We start from the raw sequence: 16,129 nt of genomic DNA, 5'->3' as shown, positions 1-16,129 counted from the left end.
CCTTCACCACATGGACTGCAGCGGTTTAAGAAGATGCTCACCACCACCTTCTCGAGGGCAATTAGGGATGGGCAATAAATGCTGGGCCTTGCCAGTGACGCCCACATCCCATGAACGGAACCCCCCCCTACCCCCGCGACAGAGTTCAGTATTAGTCCTGCCAGTGTGAAGTCACATTTATAGAGTGCAAGAGCAGTCTGTTAACCAAGAAATGATACTGCCGCTCACACCGAGCACCACTGATAACTGGCGAACATATCACTGTCCGTAAGTGTCAGCCGTGGCTCTATTGGAAGCACCCTCGCCTCTGAGTCAGAAGGTTTTGGGATCAAGTTCCACTCCAGAGACTTGAGCACATAATCGAGGCTGACACTCCTAGTGCAGCGCTGAGGGAGTGCTGCGCTGTCGGAGGTGCCGACTTTCGGATGAGACGTTAAACCGAGGGCCCCGTCTGCCCTCTCGGGTGGCTGCGAAAGGTGCCACCGCACCTTTCAAAAAAGAGCTGGGGTGCGCAGGCGCAGTGACCAGGCCAATATTTATCCCTCAACCAGCTCCATCAAAAAAAATCCCAGATTATTTCATTGCTGTTTGTGGGAGCTTGCTGTGCGCAAAACTTGGTTGCCGCATTTCCTACATTACAACAGTGACTAAAACAAAAGCACATAAGTAAAAGTGCAAAAGTAAAATGCTTTTGGACATCCTGAGGTTGTGAAAGGCGCTATATAAATGCAAGTTAATTCCCTCTTCTATCATTCTGCATCATGCAATATAACACCAACAACATCTTGCATTTACACAGCGCCTTTAACGTAGTAAAAGGTCCCAAGGCGCTGCACAGGAGCGATTATCAAACAACATTTGACATTGAGGCGATATTAGGGAAGGTGACCAAAAACTTATTCGATGAGGTAGGTTTTAAGGAGCGTCTTAAAGGAGGAGAAAGAGATAGAGAGGCAGAGAGGTTTAGGGAAGGGAATTCCAGAGATTAGGACCTAGGCAGTTGAGGGCGCGGCCGCCAATGGTGGAGCGATTAAAACAGGGGATACGCAAGAGGCCAGAGCAGATACGAGAGACCACACAAATCTCCGCAGCATTTCTGTCGTATTTTTTCAATGAGTGCTTCAAGACCCTTTCTTGATCTCCTAAGCCATACCTGCTTGTCGGGCATTGCAGTGCCCTGAAAATACAAGATGTTCTGAAGAAGCAGAGAGTGGAAAGCTGGCGTGTGAATGCTTACCTGGTTACCATACCAACGGGAGCACACAGTGCGAACGTAAGTGCTTATTGTGCTAGCGACTTCAAGGGAATGTTTTCATCCACTGTTAAAAAAAACCCCATCCCATTAATAGTACAGGAAACTCTCTTTTAAACGGCACCTAAATATCTGGAATTCTCTATTAACCGGCAAAATTCATACTCTGAAAACAACACCCCAATAACTGGAAATGTTGCCGAGTTCGAGTCCGAGTCCGAGTCTCCCGCGGTGGCCGAGTTAGTCAGTGGGGGTAGTTCTCCAAACTGCCACTACTCGGCTTCTTGGCGCTGTCGGAAGTCCGAACACCTCAGTAACAGGAGTCTGACTCTCCCGCGCTGCCGGTAGTCTCTTCCGATCCACCATTTTTCTGTTTACTGTATAAGTTTTGTTTTACTGTTAAGTGATTAAAGAGTTATGGATTACCCTCAACTGGCAGTACTGTACTTAATCAAGCATCTTCCACCATCCATTTAACACAACATTCTGTAGGTGAATACCCAATTACTGTATACTGCACATTTCTAGATTTTTTAAATTTTTGTTTGTTAAAAATAGCCTCGGTAGATAACCCTCTCCGTCATCCAGAATTTTTAATCAACTGGCAACACGCCGGTCCCGTCGGTGCCGGATACCAAAGAGTTTCCTGTAGTTGGGTTTGTTTATTTTTAATTGTACCAGAACACGAAGTAACAAACTCACATATAGGACCTGATTTGTTCTCTAAGCGGGCACCCATTTTTATCCCACTGTGCAGTAGTTTGAAGCTTGACGTGTACCAAAGCAATAAAACATGAGCAACAATATACTGTCCGTCTCTTTCCAGCAATTAATCCGTGCCTTTACAATGCCTGCGGCTCCAATGCCCTGTGTACCTATCTCGCACCCAACGCCTTCACCTGCAAATGCCAAGAGGGTTACCACGGTGACGGACGGGTCTGCTTACCCGTTGATCCGTGCCAAAGCAGTTTTGGGAACTGCCCCACGAACTCAACCGTTTGCCTCTACGACGGTCCCGGGAAGGTTGGTTCTCATCCAGTTGCTACGAGCTCCTTTAACCCTTCGGTGTTTGCTGAAAACCTCTCTATGTCCCAGCGAAACGCTAAGTTAGCGCACGCCAACGGCTAGGCGACATCGCCCCCCCGCCCGCGCGTATTGGAACAGCGGGCAGCGGGCATGCGATTTTCAGTCGCTGCCATCTTCCCATCAGAAATGCATTGTTGCTGCTGTTGCTTATGAAGTGAAAGTCTATTCACCTGCAACTGCTGTGTAACAACAACTTGCATTTATCTAGCACCTTTAACGTAGTAAAACGTCCAAAGGTGCTGCACAGGAGCGATTTTTATCAAACAAAATTTGACCCTGAGCGCACATGAGGAGACATTAGGGCAGGTGACCAAAAGCTTGGTTAATCTTCCGATTAGGCACATTGCAGCCTTCCGGACTCAATATCGAGTTCAACAATTTCAGATCATAACCTCGGCCCCTATTACATTTTTACTTATATTTTTTTCCACCCCTTTGTTTTGGATCTTCCCTTCCCCCCCTTTCTTTTTTTTTCTCTCTCCCATATGGCAGCTGTCTCCCATCCTGCCAGTACACTTCACACCTAATCTTGCCGCCTTTTGTCTCCACTGTCCTATTACCATCTCGTCTGGTTTTGAATACCTCTCAATGTCTCTTTTACTTCTTTTACTTCTTTTGTTCTATCGCAGCCCTGCCTTCGATCTATTTTATTTCCTTTCCAGTTTGAAAAAGGGTTAGACCCGAAACGTCACTCTAATTTCTCTCCACGGATGTTGCCTGGCCTGCTGAGTTTTTCCAGCATTTTCTGTTGTTATTTTGGTTAAAGAGGTAGGTTTTAAGGAGCGTCTTAAAAGAGGAAAGCGGGGTAGAGAGACGGAGAGGTTTAGGGAGGGAATTCCAGAGCGTAGGGCCTCAGCAGCTGAAGGCACGGCCGCCAATGGGGGATTGTAGGGCTGGAAGAGGTTACAGAGATAGGGAGGGGGCGAGGCCATGGAGGGATTTGAAAACCAGGATGTGAATTTTAAAATTGAGGCGTTGAGACCGGGAGCCAATGTAGGTCAGCGAGCGCAGGGGATGATGGATGAATGGGACTTGGTGCGAGTTAGGACACGGGCAGCCGAGTTTTGGATGAGCTCAAGTTTCTGGTTGGTGGAAGCTGTGAGGCCAGCCAGGGGAGCGTTGGAATCGTCAAGTCTGCAGGTAACAAAGGCATGGATGAGGGTCCCAGAGATATCTGCACTCCTCTAATTCTGGCCTCTTGAGCATCCCTGATTATAATCGCTCAGCTATTAGCGGCCATGCCTTCAGTTGCCGAGGCCATAAGCTCTGGAATTCCCTGCCTAAACCTCTCCGCTTCTCTACCTCTTTTTCCTTCTTTAAGACGCTCCTTAAAACCTACCTATTTGACCAGGGTTTTGGTCACCTACCCTAGTATCTCCTTGTGTGGCTCAGTATCGATTTTTTTTGTCTTATAACACTGCTGTGAAGCACCGTGGGACATTTTACTACATTAAAGGCGGCGCTATATAAATACAAGTTGTTGTTGTTGTTGTTGAAAGTCTATTCACGTGCAACTGTTGTGTAAGTTAATACAAGACATAAAACGTTTACATAAAAGATGCTTTATACTAACTGAAGCACAACTCTTGTGTAAAAAGAAAGAAAGGGAAGGCTTGCAAGTTTCCCCATGTTGTATGGTGCAAAGTATATTCCGAGGGTTAATCAATAATCCTACACTAGCATTTTCCTCTCTCTTCTAGTCTCATTGTCAATGTCTGGAAGGCTACGAGAATCTGTCAGCGGGGAGGGGATGCGACCTGACTGACGTCTGCAAGACAAACAATACCTGTGATAAAAATGCCAACTGTGTCACCATTGCCCCAGGACAGATTGAGTAAGAAGTCCACGTAAATGACTGTTTGCGCGGTAACGATGTCTATAGCTCACCGAGGAAAGCTAACGAATCATTGGAGGGCGCTTTAATGGCTTAGCCCGCGACCAGGTCTAATACGACTTGGATCTGCTGCGTCTTCTGGCCCGGATTTGATGGCCTGAGGATGTAGCTAGGCCCAGGCAATCCGTGGGCCACGATCCTGGCAGTTACGCTGGGGTCGTGACCTCCGTCGCTCACCCAGCCGGACTTTGATTGGGTCAGTGGGGTTTGTGGGCACCTCAATTGCCCGGCGCTCGCCCCACTCTGGGTACAGCTCTGGTACCTGCCTTGCCCCAGGTGGAGTGAAAGCGGAGTTTCGGGCGAAGATATTATTGAATGGTGGTGCAGGCTCGAGGGGCCGTATGGCCTACTCCTGTTCCTATTTATGATGTAAGGTCACAGACCTGAAACGTTTACTCTGTTTCTCTCTCCACAGAGTATTTGCAGCATTTTCTGTTTTTATTTTCTATTTTTTTGTGTTCTTATATTCTTATGTGGCTGGAAAATCCCCCTGCCTGTCCGCCATTGGGTGAATATCCAATACCCCCCCACGCCCTCCCCACCTGAGACACCAGCCATCACCTCTTTGGCCCTCTGTGTAAGGGGTGCCAATCCAGATTTCTTTTTTAAATGTCCTAATCTCTGAGGTCCAGGCCTCTCCCCTTGTTCTCCATTGCTGGTAGGGTCCATTTGCACCCATCTAAAGGCTGGTCTGTCACATCTCACTTGACATCCAGTCTTCCAGCAGGCCCCAGGTGAGCCAGGATAGCAAGAATTCCTGGCATAGAACATCTCCCTGACCCTGGGGACGGGGGCGGTGGTGGGGGGGGGGATGGGGAGGTGACGGGAGGGGGTGGGTGTCACCCAATAATGCCATTGGCCTTCATAGAATCTTACAGCACAGAAGGAGGCCATTCGGCCCATCGAGCCTGTGCCGACACTCTGAAAGAGCTATCCAACTAGTCCCACTCCCCTGCTCTGCCCCATAGCACTGCAAATTTTTCCTTTTTCCAATTCCCTTTTGAAAGTCACTATTGATTCTGCTTCCACCACCCTTTCAGGCAGTGAATTCCAGATCGTAACAACTCGCTGCGTAAAAACATTTCTCCCCATCTCCCCCTTGGCTTTTTTGCCAATTATCTTAAAGCTGTGTCCTCTGGTTACCGACCCTCCTGCCAATGGAAACCATTTCTCCCTATCTGCTCTATCGAAACCCTTCATAATTTTGAACACCTCTATTAAATCTCCTGTTAACCTTCCCTGCTCTAAGGAGAACAATCCCAGCTTCTCCAGTCTCTCTACATAACTGAAGTCCCTCATCCCCGGTACCATTCTAGTAAATCTCCTCTGCACCCTCTCCAAGGCCTTGACATCCTTCCTAAAGTGTGGGGACCAGAACGGGACACAATACTCTGGCCGAGGCCTGACCAGCTCCTTGTGAGAAGGGTGACTTGGACAATCCTGGGAACAACCGGCATCTGGCTCAGCTTGGCCCCTGCTCCTTTCCAGTGGGTTGCTCCCGCCACAGTTACGGTGGGAGTCCGACAGAACCCCCACCGCCTGAGTAAGTTCGGGATCAGTGTGACTCAAAGCTTTCAACGGGCGCCCAAACTGGCTTACAAAAGGTAGTTAGCTTTAATACATGTCAATGCTGATTGGGAAGCTCAATACAGTGTGTGAATGCCTCAACTAGGTGCACCTGCAATGAAGGGTATACTGGCGATGGCTCTGTCTGCTATGGGAGCATCATGGAGAGAATCAAGGACCTGAACACTCAGTCTGGTGGACAATGGCAGGGACGACTAACATCAGCCATGTTGTTTTTTGGTAACTTTCTTTCTTTTGGTAACTTTTGGTAACTTTTGGTAACTTTCTTTCTCCTTGACGCTTTGTGTTTTTAGATTTTAGAACAATCCTCATAAAACCTATAGCTTTCCCAGATTTTGAGTAGACACTTAGGGGGAGAAATTCGGTTGGTTAGCGCCTCCCGTTAGCGCCTGGGGGGGTTGGCGCTAACGGGGTGCTAAGGGGTTAGCTACGGGGCGTGGCGAATGCAGCGACGCCCACGAACCTCGGTGCTGGTTTAGCGCTGGCGCTATCTCTTACCGCCTGGGCCTCTCACGCCTCGTAGATGGTGATGTCATAAAGTGCGTAGCGCCCCGTTACCGCCCCAGAAGTGAATTTGCCTCCCGCCCCCCCCTGCTGTATCACCGGGCGTGAACAACGGCAGGAGGAGGAGGCGTTGTCAACTCAACTGGCCACTTGGGGAGCACTAATTAGAGGGAAGGGTTTTCAGGTCGGCCGACCTTTATTATTTGCACCAGTCTGGTGCCTGCTCAAAGTTTTTGATGTTTCGTTGCTGCGAGATATCCGAGCCCTCTGCTTTGTGAGAGTGTTTGGGGCTGTAATGGCAGTCGCCCAGGTCGCCTGGCAATGCAGACCTGCCGACCAGTAGGTTGTGCACCATCAAAGGCCCTCCCCTTTAAGCGAGGGAAGCAGCCTCTGATGCCGTCAGCAATGTGCTCCAAATCATTCAGCGCTCTGCCGCTACTGCCCCGTTCTCGGACTTCAGCGCCCTAAGAGAAGTGGTTAGCGCTTGATTTAACACTCCACTTCCCTCTTGGAGTGCTGAAGCTGAACTTCCCGGCAGGAGAGAATCATTAGCGCCTGGCGCCACTTTTCAAAAGTTAGCGCCGGGCGCTACGGAATTTCTAGCCCTGAGTATAATCCTTGAATCATACAGCACAGAAGGAGGCCATTTGCTCCACCATGCCTGTGCCGGCTCTTTGAAAGAGCTCTCCAATCCTATCTAAACTATCTAACAGTCGATTTTATGTCAAGTCCGTGGTCCACATTTTAACTACGGGCGGGTTTTGAGGGGGTTGGAGAGCGAGGTTCCGGGTGGGAAGATCGCGATGCCCGGAGGCCACCGGTCATTACCAGGTGGGTCGCGGAATCGGCTTCAGGGGCCGTCTTGTGGTGGTCACCCGTTCGGAGAAAGGGTGGAGTCCACGGCAGGGGAGGCTTAAACAGGGGGCTCAGGATAAGGGGTCGGCCATTTAAGACTGAGATGAGGAGGAATTTCTTCACTCAGAGGGTGGTGAATCTTTGGAATTCTCTGCCCCAGAGGGCTGTGGAGGCTCAGTCGTTGAGTACATTCAAGGCTGAGATCGATAGATTTTTCGACTCTAGGGGAATCAAGGGATATGGAGATTGGGCGGGAAAGTGGAGTTGAGGCCGATGATCAGCCATGATCTTATTGAATGGCGGAGCAGGCACGAGGGGCTGTATGGCCTACTCCTGCTCCTAATTCTAAAGTTCTTATGTTTCATTGAGGGGCCCAGAGGACACTCTTGCTTCTCCCGGCCCCACAAGGAAAGTAAAAAAATACTTACCTGTTCGAGCCTCTTCTGACCCCTGGCTCCTCTTCCCTCCACTGACATCATCGGGACCTGACATGCATGTATAAAGAAGGAGCCTGCCGGTTTAGAGTGTTGTTACTGAGGTGGAGCGGGATTGCGGGTGTTCAGGTCCCCTTATCTGCTCCCTTTTGGCTTTTTGTAGTAATCAATAACGGGTTTGTCTAAAAGTTGAGGCTTAGGGAAGGACGGCCTCCCCGATCAAGCGCTCCTGGGCAATCATTTAAATGGTGGAAGATCAGGGGGCCGTGAGTGCGCAATTTCCCAACAAGCGCTTCCCTGTAAGTTCCTAAACGAAATTAGAAAGATTTCTTTCAGAAAATGATATTTTGGGATACAGTATAGGAGCAATTTGAGACATGACGTGTGGTGAGTGCCGCGAGCTCGGGAGGAACGGGTGACTTTGGACCTGTGGTTCCCCAAAGCTCTCCACCACTGGGGGGTTTTCCTCACCTCATGTTTGGGTCTGTTGTAGACTCATTGATAGAGATCGATCGCTGTGATTGGTCAACAACTCCATTATCGTTGTATCTTGTGACTACCAGGATGGTAGAGAGCGAACTATATGGACCTCGGTCATCTCGCAATTCCTATGTTCATCCCCAGGAATCCCTGGCTGGGGGAAATTAGTCTCATAATTTAAATAGTTCCAGTATTGACATATTTAAGTAAATTTTCCACTAGTTTTGTCATAAAATAGAAATGTGAAATTTTCAAATGGCTTCATAATAGATGTCTCTAATTGTAAACCTTTTTTCTCTCCCAGGTACTGGTTATTCCAAGCCACTGACCAATTTGGGCCCCTTTACTTTATTTGTACCTGATGACAAAGCCTTTAAAGGAGTTGATGTAAGTTACAGGAGTTTCATGTGATGAGAACATAAGAATTAGGAGCAGGAGTCGGCCATAGACCCGCCTCGAGCCTGCTCCGCCATAGACCCGCCTCGAGCCTGCTCCGCCATAGACCCGCCTGGAGCCTGCTCTGCCATAGACCCGCCTCGAGCCTGCTCCGCCATAGACCCGCCTCGAGCCTGCTCCGCCACGGACCCGCCTCGAGCCTGCTCCGCCATAGACCCACCTCGAACCTGCTCCGCCATAGACCCGCCTCGAGCCTGCTCCGCCATAGACCCGCCTCGAGCCTGCTCCGCCATAGACCCGCCTGGAGCCTGCTCCGCCATAGACCCGCCTGGAGCCTGCTCTGCCATAGACCCGCCTCGAGCCTGCTCCGCCATAGACCCGCCTGGAGCCTGCTCTGCCATAGACCCGCCTCGAGCCTGCTCCGCCACGGACCCGCCTCGAGCCTGCTCCGCCATAGACCCACCTCGAACCTGCTCCGCCATAGACCCGCCTCGAGCCTGCTCCGCCGTAGACCCGCCTCGAGCCTGCTCCGCCATAGGCCCGCCTCGAGCCTGCTCCGCCATAGACCCCCCTCGAGCCTGCTCCGCCATAGACCCGCCTCGAGCCTGCTCCGCCATAGACCCGCCTCGAGCCTGCTCCGCCATAGACCCGCCTCGAGCCTGCTCCGCCATAGACCCGCCTCGAGCCTGCTCCGCCATAGACCCGCCTCGAGCCTGCTCCGCCATAGACCCGCCTCGAGCCTGCTCCGCCATAGACCCGCCTCGAGCCTGCTCCGCCATAGACCCGCCTCGAACCTGCTCCGCCATAGACCCGCCTCGAGCCTGCTCCGCCTTGGACCCGCCTCGAGCTTGCTCCGCCATTCAATGAGATCATGGCTGATCTTCTTCCTCAACTCCACTTTCCCGCAGATCCCCATATCCCTTTATTCCCTTAGAGAAACATTACTCTTTATGACTTTTCTGTGCTCATCAAGATGAGGGATATTACCGCTGGGACCTGGAGCACTTTCTGTTTTGGACACCCTGAGCCTCAATTTTAACACCCCACCTCCCCCTCGCCACCGCCCCCCCCTGCTGCCAGCCCAGTGAGAATGGTGCATGGAGGAGTGGGGGTTAAGATCAGGCCGAGTCCACTTACTGAGGTCTTGTGGCGGAGCCACCAGGGGGACTCTGATCTAATGCATATAATTATCTTTAACAAATTATTAGCTACAGAATGAATCTGTATCTTTGTTCATATCATTGCATGTACATAGCGCGGTCCCTTTAAGAATGAGACCAAACGCGATGACGTCATCACGTTGATCACGTGATCCTCCAGCGGCGGGAAAACGTGATGACGTCATGGGGAGCCACCCTAGCCAGTCCTCGTGGAGCCAGCAAAGAGTACAGACCTGTAATGTAGTTCTCCTGTGTTTTCGTTTTAAACTCTGTTGATTAGTATTAAACATCGTTTGTTTGATAGACTGACTCGACCTCAGTCCTTTGGTTAGGAATCTAGCCATTCCTACAGTCTCACCATTCCCACCCGGCAACATCTTATCTTCACCGACGTTGGTCGGCCGAGGCTCCTGCGGCGGGCGTGGGGGAGGGGCCTACTTAACATTCCAAAGTCGCGGCACCAATTATATCATTGGCGCCGCGACGTGATTTTAACTTCCGTAAGTTTTCAAAGATTGCTTTTGTGAAAAATCCTAGTGGGCCAGGAAGAGCAGGAGTGCTTCCCACAACCACCCACCCCGCCACCCACCCCGCTAGGCCCCACAAGGTGCCCATAGGCCTTCCCTAAACCCCCGGCCTTGCTTCTCCCTCTCTGTGCACTGACATCGGCTGCTGAAGCCCTTGCCCAGCACTGAGGTTATGCCGAGGACCATTCCCTTGGGTCCTAAGGCTTTCCACCCAATGAGACATTAAGCTGAGGCCCCGTCTGCTCTCTCAGGCGGACTTAAAAGATCCCAGGGCACTATTTGGAAGACGAGCAGGGGAATTCTCCCCGGTGTCCTGGCCAATATTTAACCCTCAACCGACATCACTAAAAACAGATTACCTGGTCATTATCACGGTGCTATTTGTGGAAGCTTGCTGAGCACAATTTGGCTGCCACATTTCATACATTACAAATATACTTCAAAAAGTACTTCATTGGCTGTAAAGCATTTCGGGACGTCCGGAGGTCATGAAAGGCGCTCTGGAAATGCAAGTCTTTCTGTTTTTCTTGTATTAGTGTTTGACCGCACAGCTCGAAGCAGCTGAACTGAGTCAGGCTAGACACCTGGGGCAGGATTTTCATTGGGCCGTGGAGGCAGGATTGGAGGCATGTGGGGGGTTAAAATCCCGAAATCGGGGGGGGCACGAACCCATCCCACCCCCCAACCCGCCTCCATGCCAGTTTCAAAGGAGGCGGGTACCCGTCCCGCACTGGGAGCCGCCTCCCCGAGGCGGGAAGAGGATTAGTGCCAATTAACTGCCTGTTAACAGGTAGTTAACAGGCAGTTTTTAGCCTAATCCCTATTTTCATTCTTGAAGTGTGGGATTCCCGACGGCTCCAAACCACGCCAAGTTAGCGAGGTGGACCGTCGGGCTGAAGGGCTTGGAGGGTTCGAGATGTCCGGTGTTCAGGTGAGTGATGGGTGCATGAGTACAGAGGTAAGTGTGTTTGGTGCGTGTAAAGTGTTTAAAGAAGTTTTACTTTACAGCCTTCCTTCCTTCAGGTCTCGGGAGTCCCTCATCTCACCGGCACAGAAAGCAGAATGGCCGCGAGCTGTCAAAAGTTGCAGCATTCAGCTTTCTGTTCTGGAGAGATCTCTAAATCAGCCTGCGAGGAAGGAATTAACTTGGAGTACAGATTGTCAGTGTTTGACAGCTTCAAAGAGCTGTCAAATGCTAATATTTCATCTGTCAAAAGCTCTTGACAGATGAAATGTCAATCTGTGATGTCACCTGTTGCCGGGTGGCCCTTAATTGGCCTGCTGAGCCCGCTGGGCGAGCTTAACAAGGTCAATCAAGTGAAAATCACGTGGGTTGGCCACAACTCGATGGAGGCGGGACTACAACCCCGAAAGTTGTAGTCCCGCCTCCTACACGCCTCCTCAATGAAAATTCAGCCCCAGAGTGGGTCGATTGGGCTTATACTCGCTGGAGTTTAGAAGAATGAGAGGGGATCTCATTGAAACTTATAAAATTCTAACAGGACTAGACAGACTAGGAAGGATGTTCCTGATGGCAGGGGAGTCCAGAACCAGGGGTCACAGTCTAAAGATAAGGGGTAAGCCATTTAGGACAGAGATGAGGAGGAATTTCTTCACCCAGAGAGTGGTGAGCCTGTGGAATTCTCTACCACAGAAGGCAGTAGAGTCTAATTCATTAAATATATTCAAGAAGGAGTTGGATATATTTCTTAAGGCTAAAGCGATCAAGGGATATGGGGAGAAAGCAGGGACAGGGTACTGAGTTTGGATGATCAGCCATGATCTCATTGAATGGCAGAGCAGGCTCGAGGGGCCGAATGGCCTACTCCTGCTCCTATCTTCTATGTTTCTATGTTTCTATGGATGTCACCAAGTGAAGTAAATTTTGCTCATAATGAATATCTTGCATTCTAACCCAGGTAAACAGTCTTTTGACAGACAAGGACAGAACGCAGTATCTTGCAAAGCTGCACATCATTGCGGGCCAGTTGAGTGTTGCAGATTTAAACTCCACCGACGCATTTTACACTCTGACTGGGAGATCAGGAGTGACCATACTTAGAGAGAAGGTGAGTTTGTGATGTGATGGAAGCATGTGCTTTAGCAGTGGATAAGAAACCAAGATAAACTTCCAACCTGTAAATTCCCTTCAGCTATGGGGCGATTTTAACCCCCACTCGCTCAGCAGAAACCTGGCGGGCGGGCAGTTAAAATCGCCCTGGGCTCTGACCTGTCTGAAAGTCGGCGTGATCGCAACATCTGCAGTTTTAACCTGCTCTCCTGAGCAGGCGGCAGGGACCCGCGCACCCGGAGCCAACGGGGTCCTTCTTTACATAGGCATGTTGGGGCCCAATGACATCATTGAGACCCGACTGTAATTTTAACTCAGGCCTGAGCGGGGAATCCGCTTGGAGTTAAAATTGGGGTTTTTGTCTGGTTTAAAGAACTTAAAGAAAATAAGTGCCTGAAAGGGCGGTGGAAGCAGATTCAATAATTACTATCAAAAGGGAATTGGATAAATACTTGAAGGGGAAAATTGGCAAAGCTGTGGGAAAAGGGCAGGGGAGTGGGATTAATTGAGCAGCTCTTTCAAAGAGCCGGCACAGGCATGAGGGGCCAAATGGCCTCCTTCTGTGCTGTATCATTCTATGCTTCTATAAAGAACTGGAAGAAACAAAGTGCTTTCTTTACTACAAGTCTGTGGTAGTTTTACTTAAATCTTTTTGCACTGCTATTCAACGATGCGCATCAGTTAGTTTTCAGGAGCCTTTCATTGATTGATGTTATTGACTAAATGGCCCGTAATTTCCGACAGGAGGCTTCCTGCGTGCGGAGGCCTCCTATCGGGAAAAAATCTACGCCCTTACCTGAGGGCTCCCGAGGTCCAGCCATTTCCGATCCTGGGCCTCTCCACGACGAAATGCACAGGGCCCAGGTATCCCAGGGGCGCAGGCGGTTCGCAAGCGTCCCTGGGATCACGTTATCCATGGGGAGCCAATGGGAGAAGGGAATCTCCCTTCATACTTTTGACAGATAGACCTGTATGAATGGAGATCACTGAAAAAAGACACTAAAACATTAAATACATTTTAAAAAACCATCACGTTTTTAAAATGAGTTAAAATTACATTAAATTAAATATTTTAAACAAAAATTAAATTTGTTTACAGCAAACTCTCAAAGTTACTTTCTTAGCAGTTGTAGCTGAACATTACTGACACTCTCTGTTCGTAGGTTCATCCTTTAACTCGATGGGTCCATTCACACTCATAGGAACAAGGGGAGGCCATTCAGCCCCTCGAGCCTGTTCCCCCATTCAATTAGATCATGACTGATCTGTATCTTAATTCCGTCTACCCGCCTTGGTTCCGTAGCCCTTAATACATTTACCCAACAAAAACCTGTCATTCTCAGTTCTGACATTTTCAATTGACCCCCCCAACCTCAACAGCCTTTTGGGGGAGAGAGTTCCAGATTTCCAGTAGCCTTTGTGTGAAGAAGTGCTTCCTGACATCACCCCTGAACAGCCTGGCTCTAATTTTAAGGTTGTACCCCCTTGTTCTGGACTCCCCCCCCACCAGTTGAAATAGTTTCTCTCTATCTAACCCTACCCTATCAACTCCTTTAATCATCTTAAACACCTCAATGAGCTCACCCCTTAATCTTCTACATTCAAGGGATTAACTCCTGGTTTAGCATTGGTGCCAAGCAATTTGGGCTGTGTAGGGATGTTAAACTGGGAGTGTAAGTCCACATCCAGGGTCCAACTTGCCTCCAGAGAGATGTGGAATGGGACTCCTGGCAGGGGATAGTTTCACATCATCTGAAGAAGGATAAGTGCAATAGAAAACAACAAAAGAAATGTGACGTGGCTTCGACATCTCATGTTAGGTTTTATCCCACCGGGAACCAGGGCAGAGATCGCATTGTATAGAAGGTGAGTGGATTAACAGTTCACGTGCGCATGGTCCACGTAATCTCCCAGACGAGCTTCGATCACCCGAGAGAATCGGAAAGGAATTTTTCTGCATTTTCTGTCTCTCCCAGGAGACGACATGGCTGCGGGGCTTGGGTGAGGGGGGTGGGGTTTGTAGGAAGTAGCTAGTCATGATGCTCCAGGCATCTTGAGTGTGGGGCAGGCTTGATGGACCAGCTGGTCTTCACCTGCCCGTCAATTTTGTATGTTGGTATATCAGACAGGCGGATAATTGGAGTGTGCACAATGGAGATCCCCAATGTCTTTTCTTAGTATTTCTGCCTCTGTTCTTATATTGTAACAATTCCCAAATAAACAATATCATATAATAGGAGAAACAAGGACACCTTTGGTATTTTGTTGTGTGTCGCGGGACATAAACAGCAACAACAGCTTGTATTTATATAGCGCCTTTAACGTAGTAAAATGTCCCAAGGTCCTTCACAGGAGTTTTATGAAACAAAATTTGCCATTGAGCCACATAAGGAGATATTAGGGCAGATGACCAAAAGCTTGGTCAAAGAGGTTTTAAGGAGCGTCTTAAAGGAGGAGAGAGAGGGGGAGAGGTTTAGGGAGGGAATTCCAGAACTTAGAGCCTAGGCAGCTGAAGGCACGGCCGCCGATGGTGGAGTGATTGAAATCGGGGATGCTCAAGAGGCCAGAATTGGAGGAGCGTAGATATCTCGGAGGGTTGTGTGGCTGAAGGAGATTACAGAGATAGGGAGAGGGGGGCGAGGCCATGGAGGGATTTGAAAAAGACAACCAATAATAACAACAACAACACTTTCCTTTGTGTTTTTTTGCCTGGTACTGCTCTAAAGCAGGAAAAGGGAAACCATAATTTTCCCAGTCCACATCCTTCCTAAGAGCACGAGTACAATGCACGATCAGCATGGTGACTGGCAAACCTGAAACAACAGGCAGTTCAGTAAACTTCCTATTTGCATTGCTAAATTCATAATAGGAACATAAGAAAGAACCTGAGAAATAGGAGCAGGAACAGGCCACTTGGCCCCTCAAGCCTGCTCCGCCATTCAATAAGATCATGGCTGATCTTGGGCTCAAAGCCACTTCCCTGCTCCCTTCACTTCCTTATCTTGTAAAAATCTGTCTATCTCCACCTTAAATGTATTTAATGACCCAGCCTCCACAGCTCTCTGAGGCAGAGAATTCCACAGATTTACGACCCTCTGAGAGAAGAAATTCCTCCTCATCTCAGTTCTAAAAGGGCGACCCTTTATTCTGAAACTATGCCCCCGAGTTCTAGATTTCCCCATAATGCAAAACATGGGCCACTTACCTCGAACTAAACAACCCAGGACGAACACTGGGGACTTTATTTGCACAGTTTATTTTAATCGCTTCTCTCATTCTGCAAAGTTCAGGATCAGTATGAAGAAGCGTTGATGTATCGTACTTGATTGATTGAAGATGTGCGTAAAAGTACATTTAACTGGGCTGCAACTGCACTGGTGCAAAGCAGATTTTGGATTGGCACCGAAGCTAAGAAGATGCAGCTTGCATCTGGAGTCAGGGCCTAACTCGACTCTGATGTGACGCAGAGTAAGACTCCACGGAGGGGGCAGTCCCACTCCCCCCTGGTTACGGGATCAGATCGGGCCCTGTCCCCGACACTACAATTATAGTGTGAATGCAGCCCTTCAGGGCAATAATGAGGCTTTAAGGAAACTATAAATAGGACAGAGTACCGAGAGGTCTAGGTAGATCCTCAAACGCTGTAGTTCCCTGTGTGATTCAGCTTTGTTTGTAGTTACCTTCTGTGTTTCTCTTCATTAGGATAACCAGCTAAGGCTTCGCATTTATGGAAACAACAAAAAGGCACGAATCCTAACTGGGAATGTCATTGCCTCCAATGGCCTGATACACATTATTGATAAAGTGATGGATGGTATCGAACCCACAGTTGAAAGTAACAAGGAGGTAACGTCGCTCACTTGCTTTGTATCGTCCGTAACTG

General features: G+C 49.3%; 1 protein-coding gene across 1 annotated transcript in view; it reads left to right on the top strand.

The window, feature by feature from the left end:
- Positions 1-16,129, top strand: part of LOC147106398 (stabilin-2-like) — a 206,221-nt gene that overhangs the window by 30,258 nt on the left and 159,834 nt on the right. Inside the window, exons 7-13 of the mRNA XM_086009731.1 lie at positions 1,148-1,273; positions 2,079-2,275; positions 4,039-4,172; positions 5,905-6,038; positions 8,397-8,479; positions 12,095-12,244; positions 15,949-16,092. Coding sequence (XP_085865857.1) covers positions 1,148-1,273; positions 2,079-2,275; positions 4,039-4,172; positions 5,905-6,038; positions 8,397-8,479; positions 12,095-12,244; positions 15,949-16,092 — 968 coding nt within the window. The remainder of the gene's footprint in view (positions 1-1,147; positions 1,274-2,078; positions 2,276-4,038; positions 4,173-5,904; positions 6,039-8,396; positions 8,480-12,094; positions 12,245-15,948; positions 16,093-16,129) is intronic.

The sequence above is a fragment of the Somniosus microcephalus genome, chromosome 16, assembly GCF_052327205.1.
Source record: "Somniosus microcephalus isolate GS21.2 chromosome 16, FLI_Smic_1.0, whole genome shotgun sequence".
Taxonomy (NCBI): Eukaryota; Metazoa; Chordata; class Chondrichthyes; order Squaliformes; family Somniosidae; genus Somniosus; species Somniosus microcephalus.
This window is presented reverse-complemented; position numbering and strand designations above follow the sequence as displayed.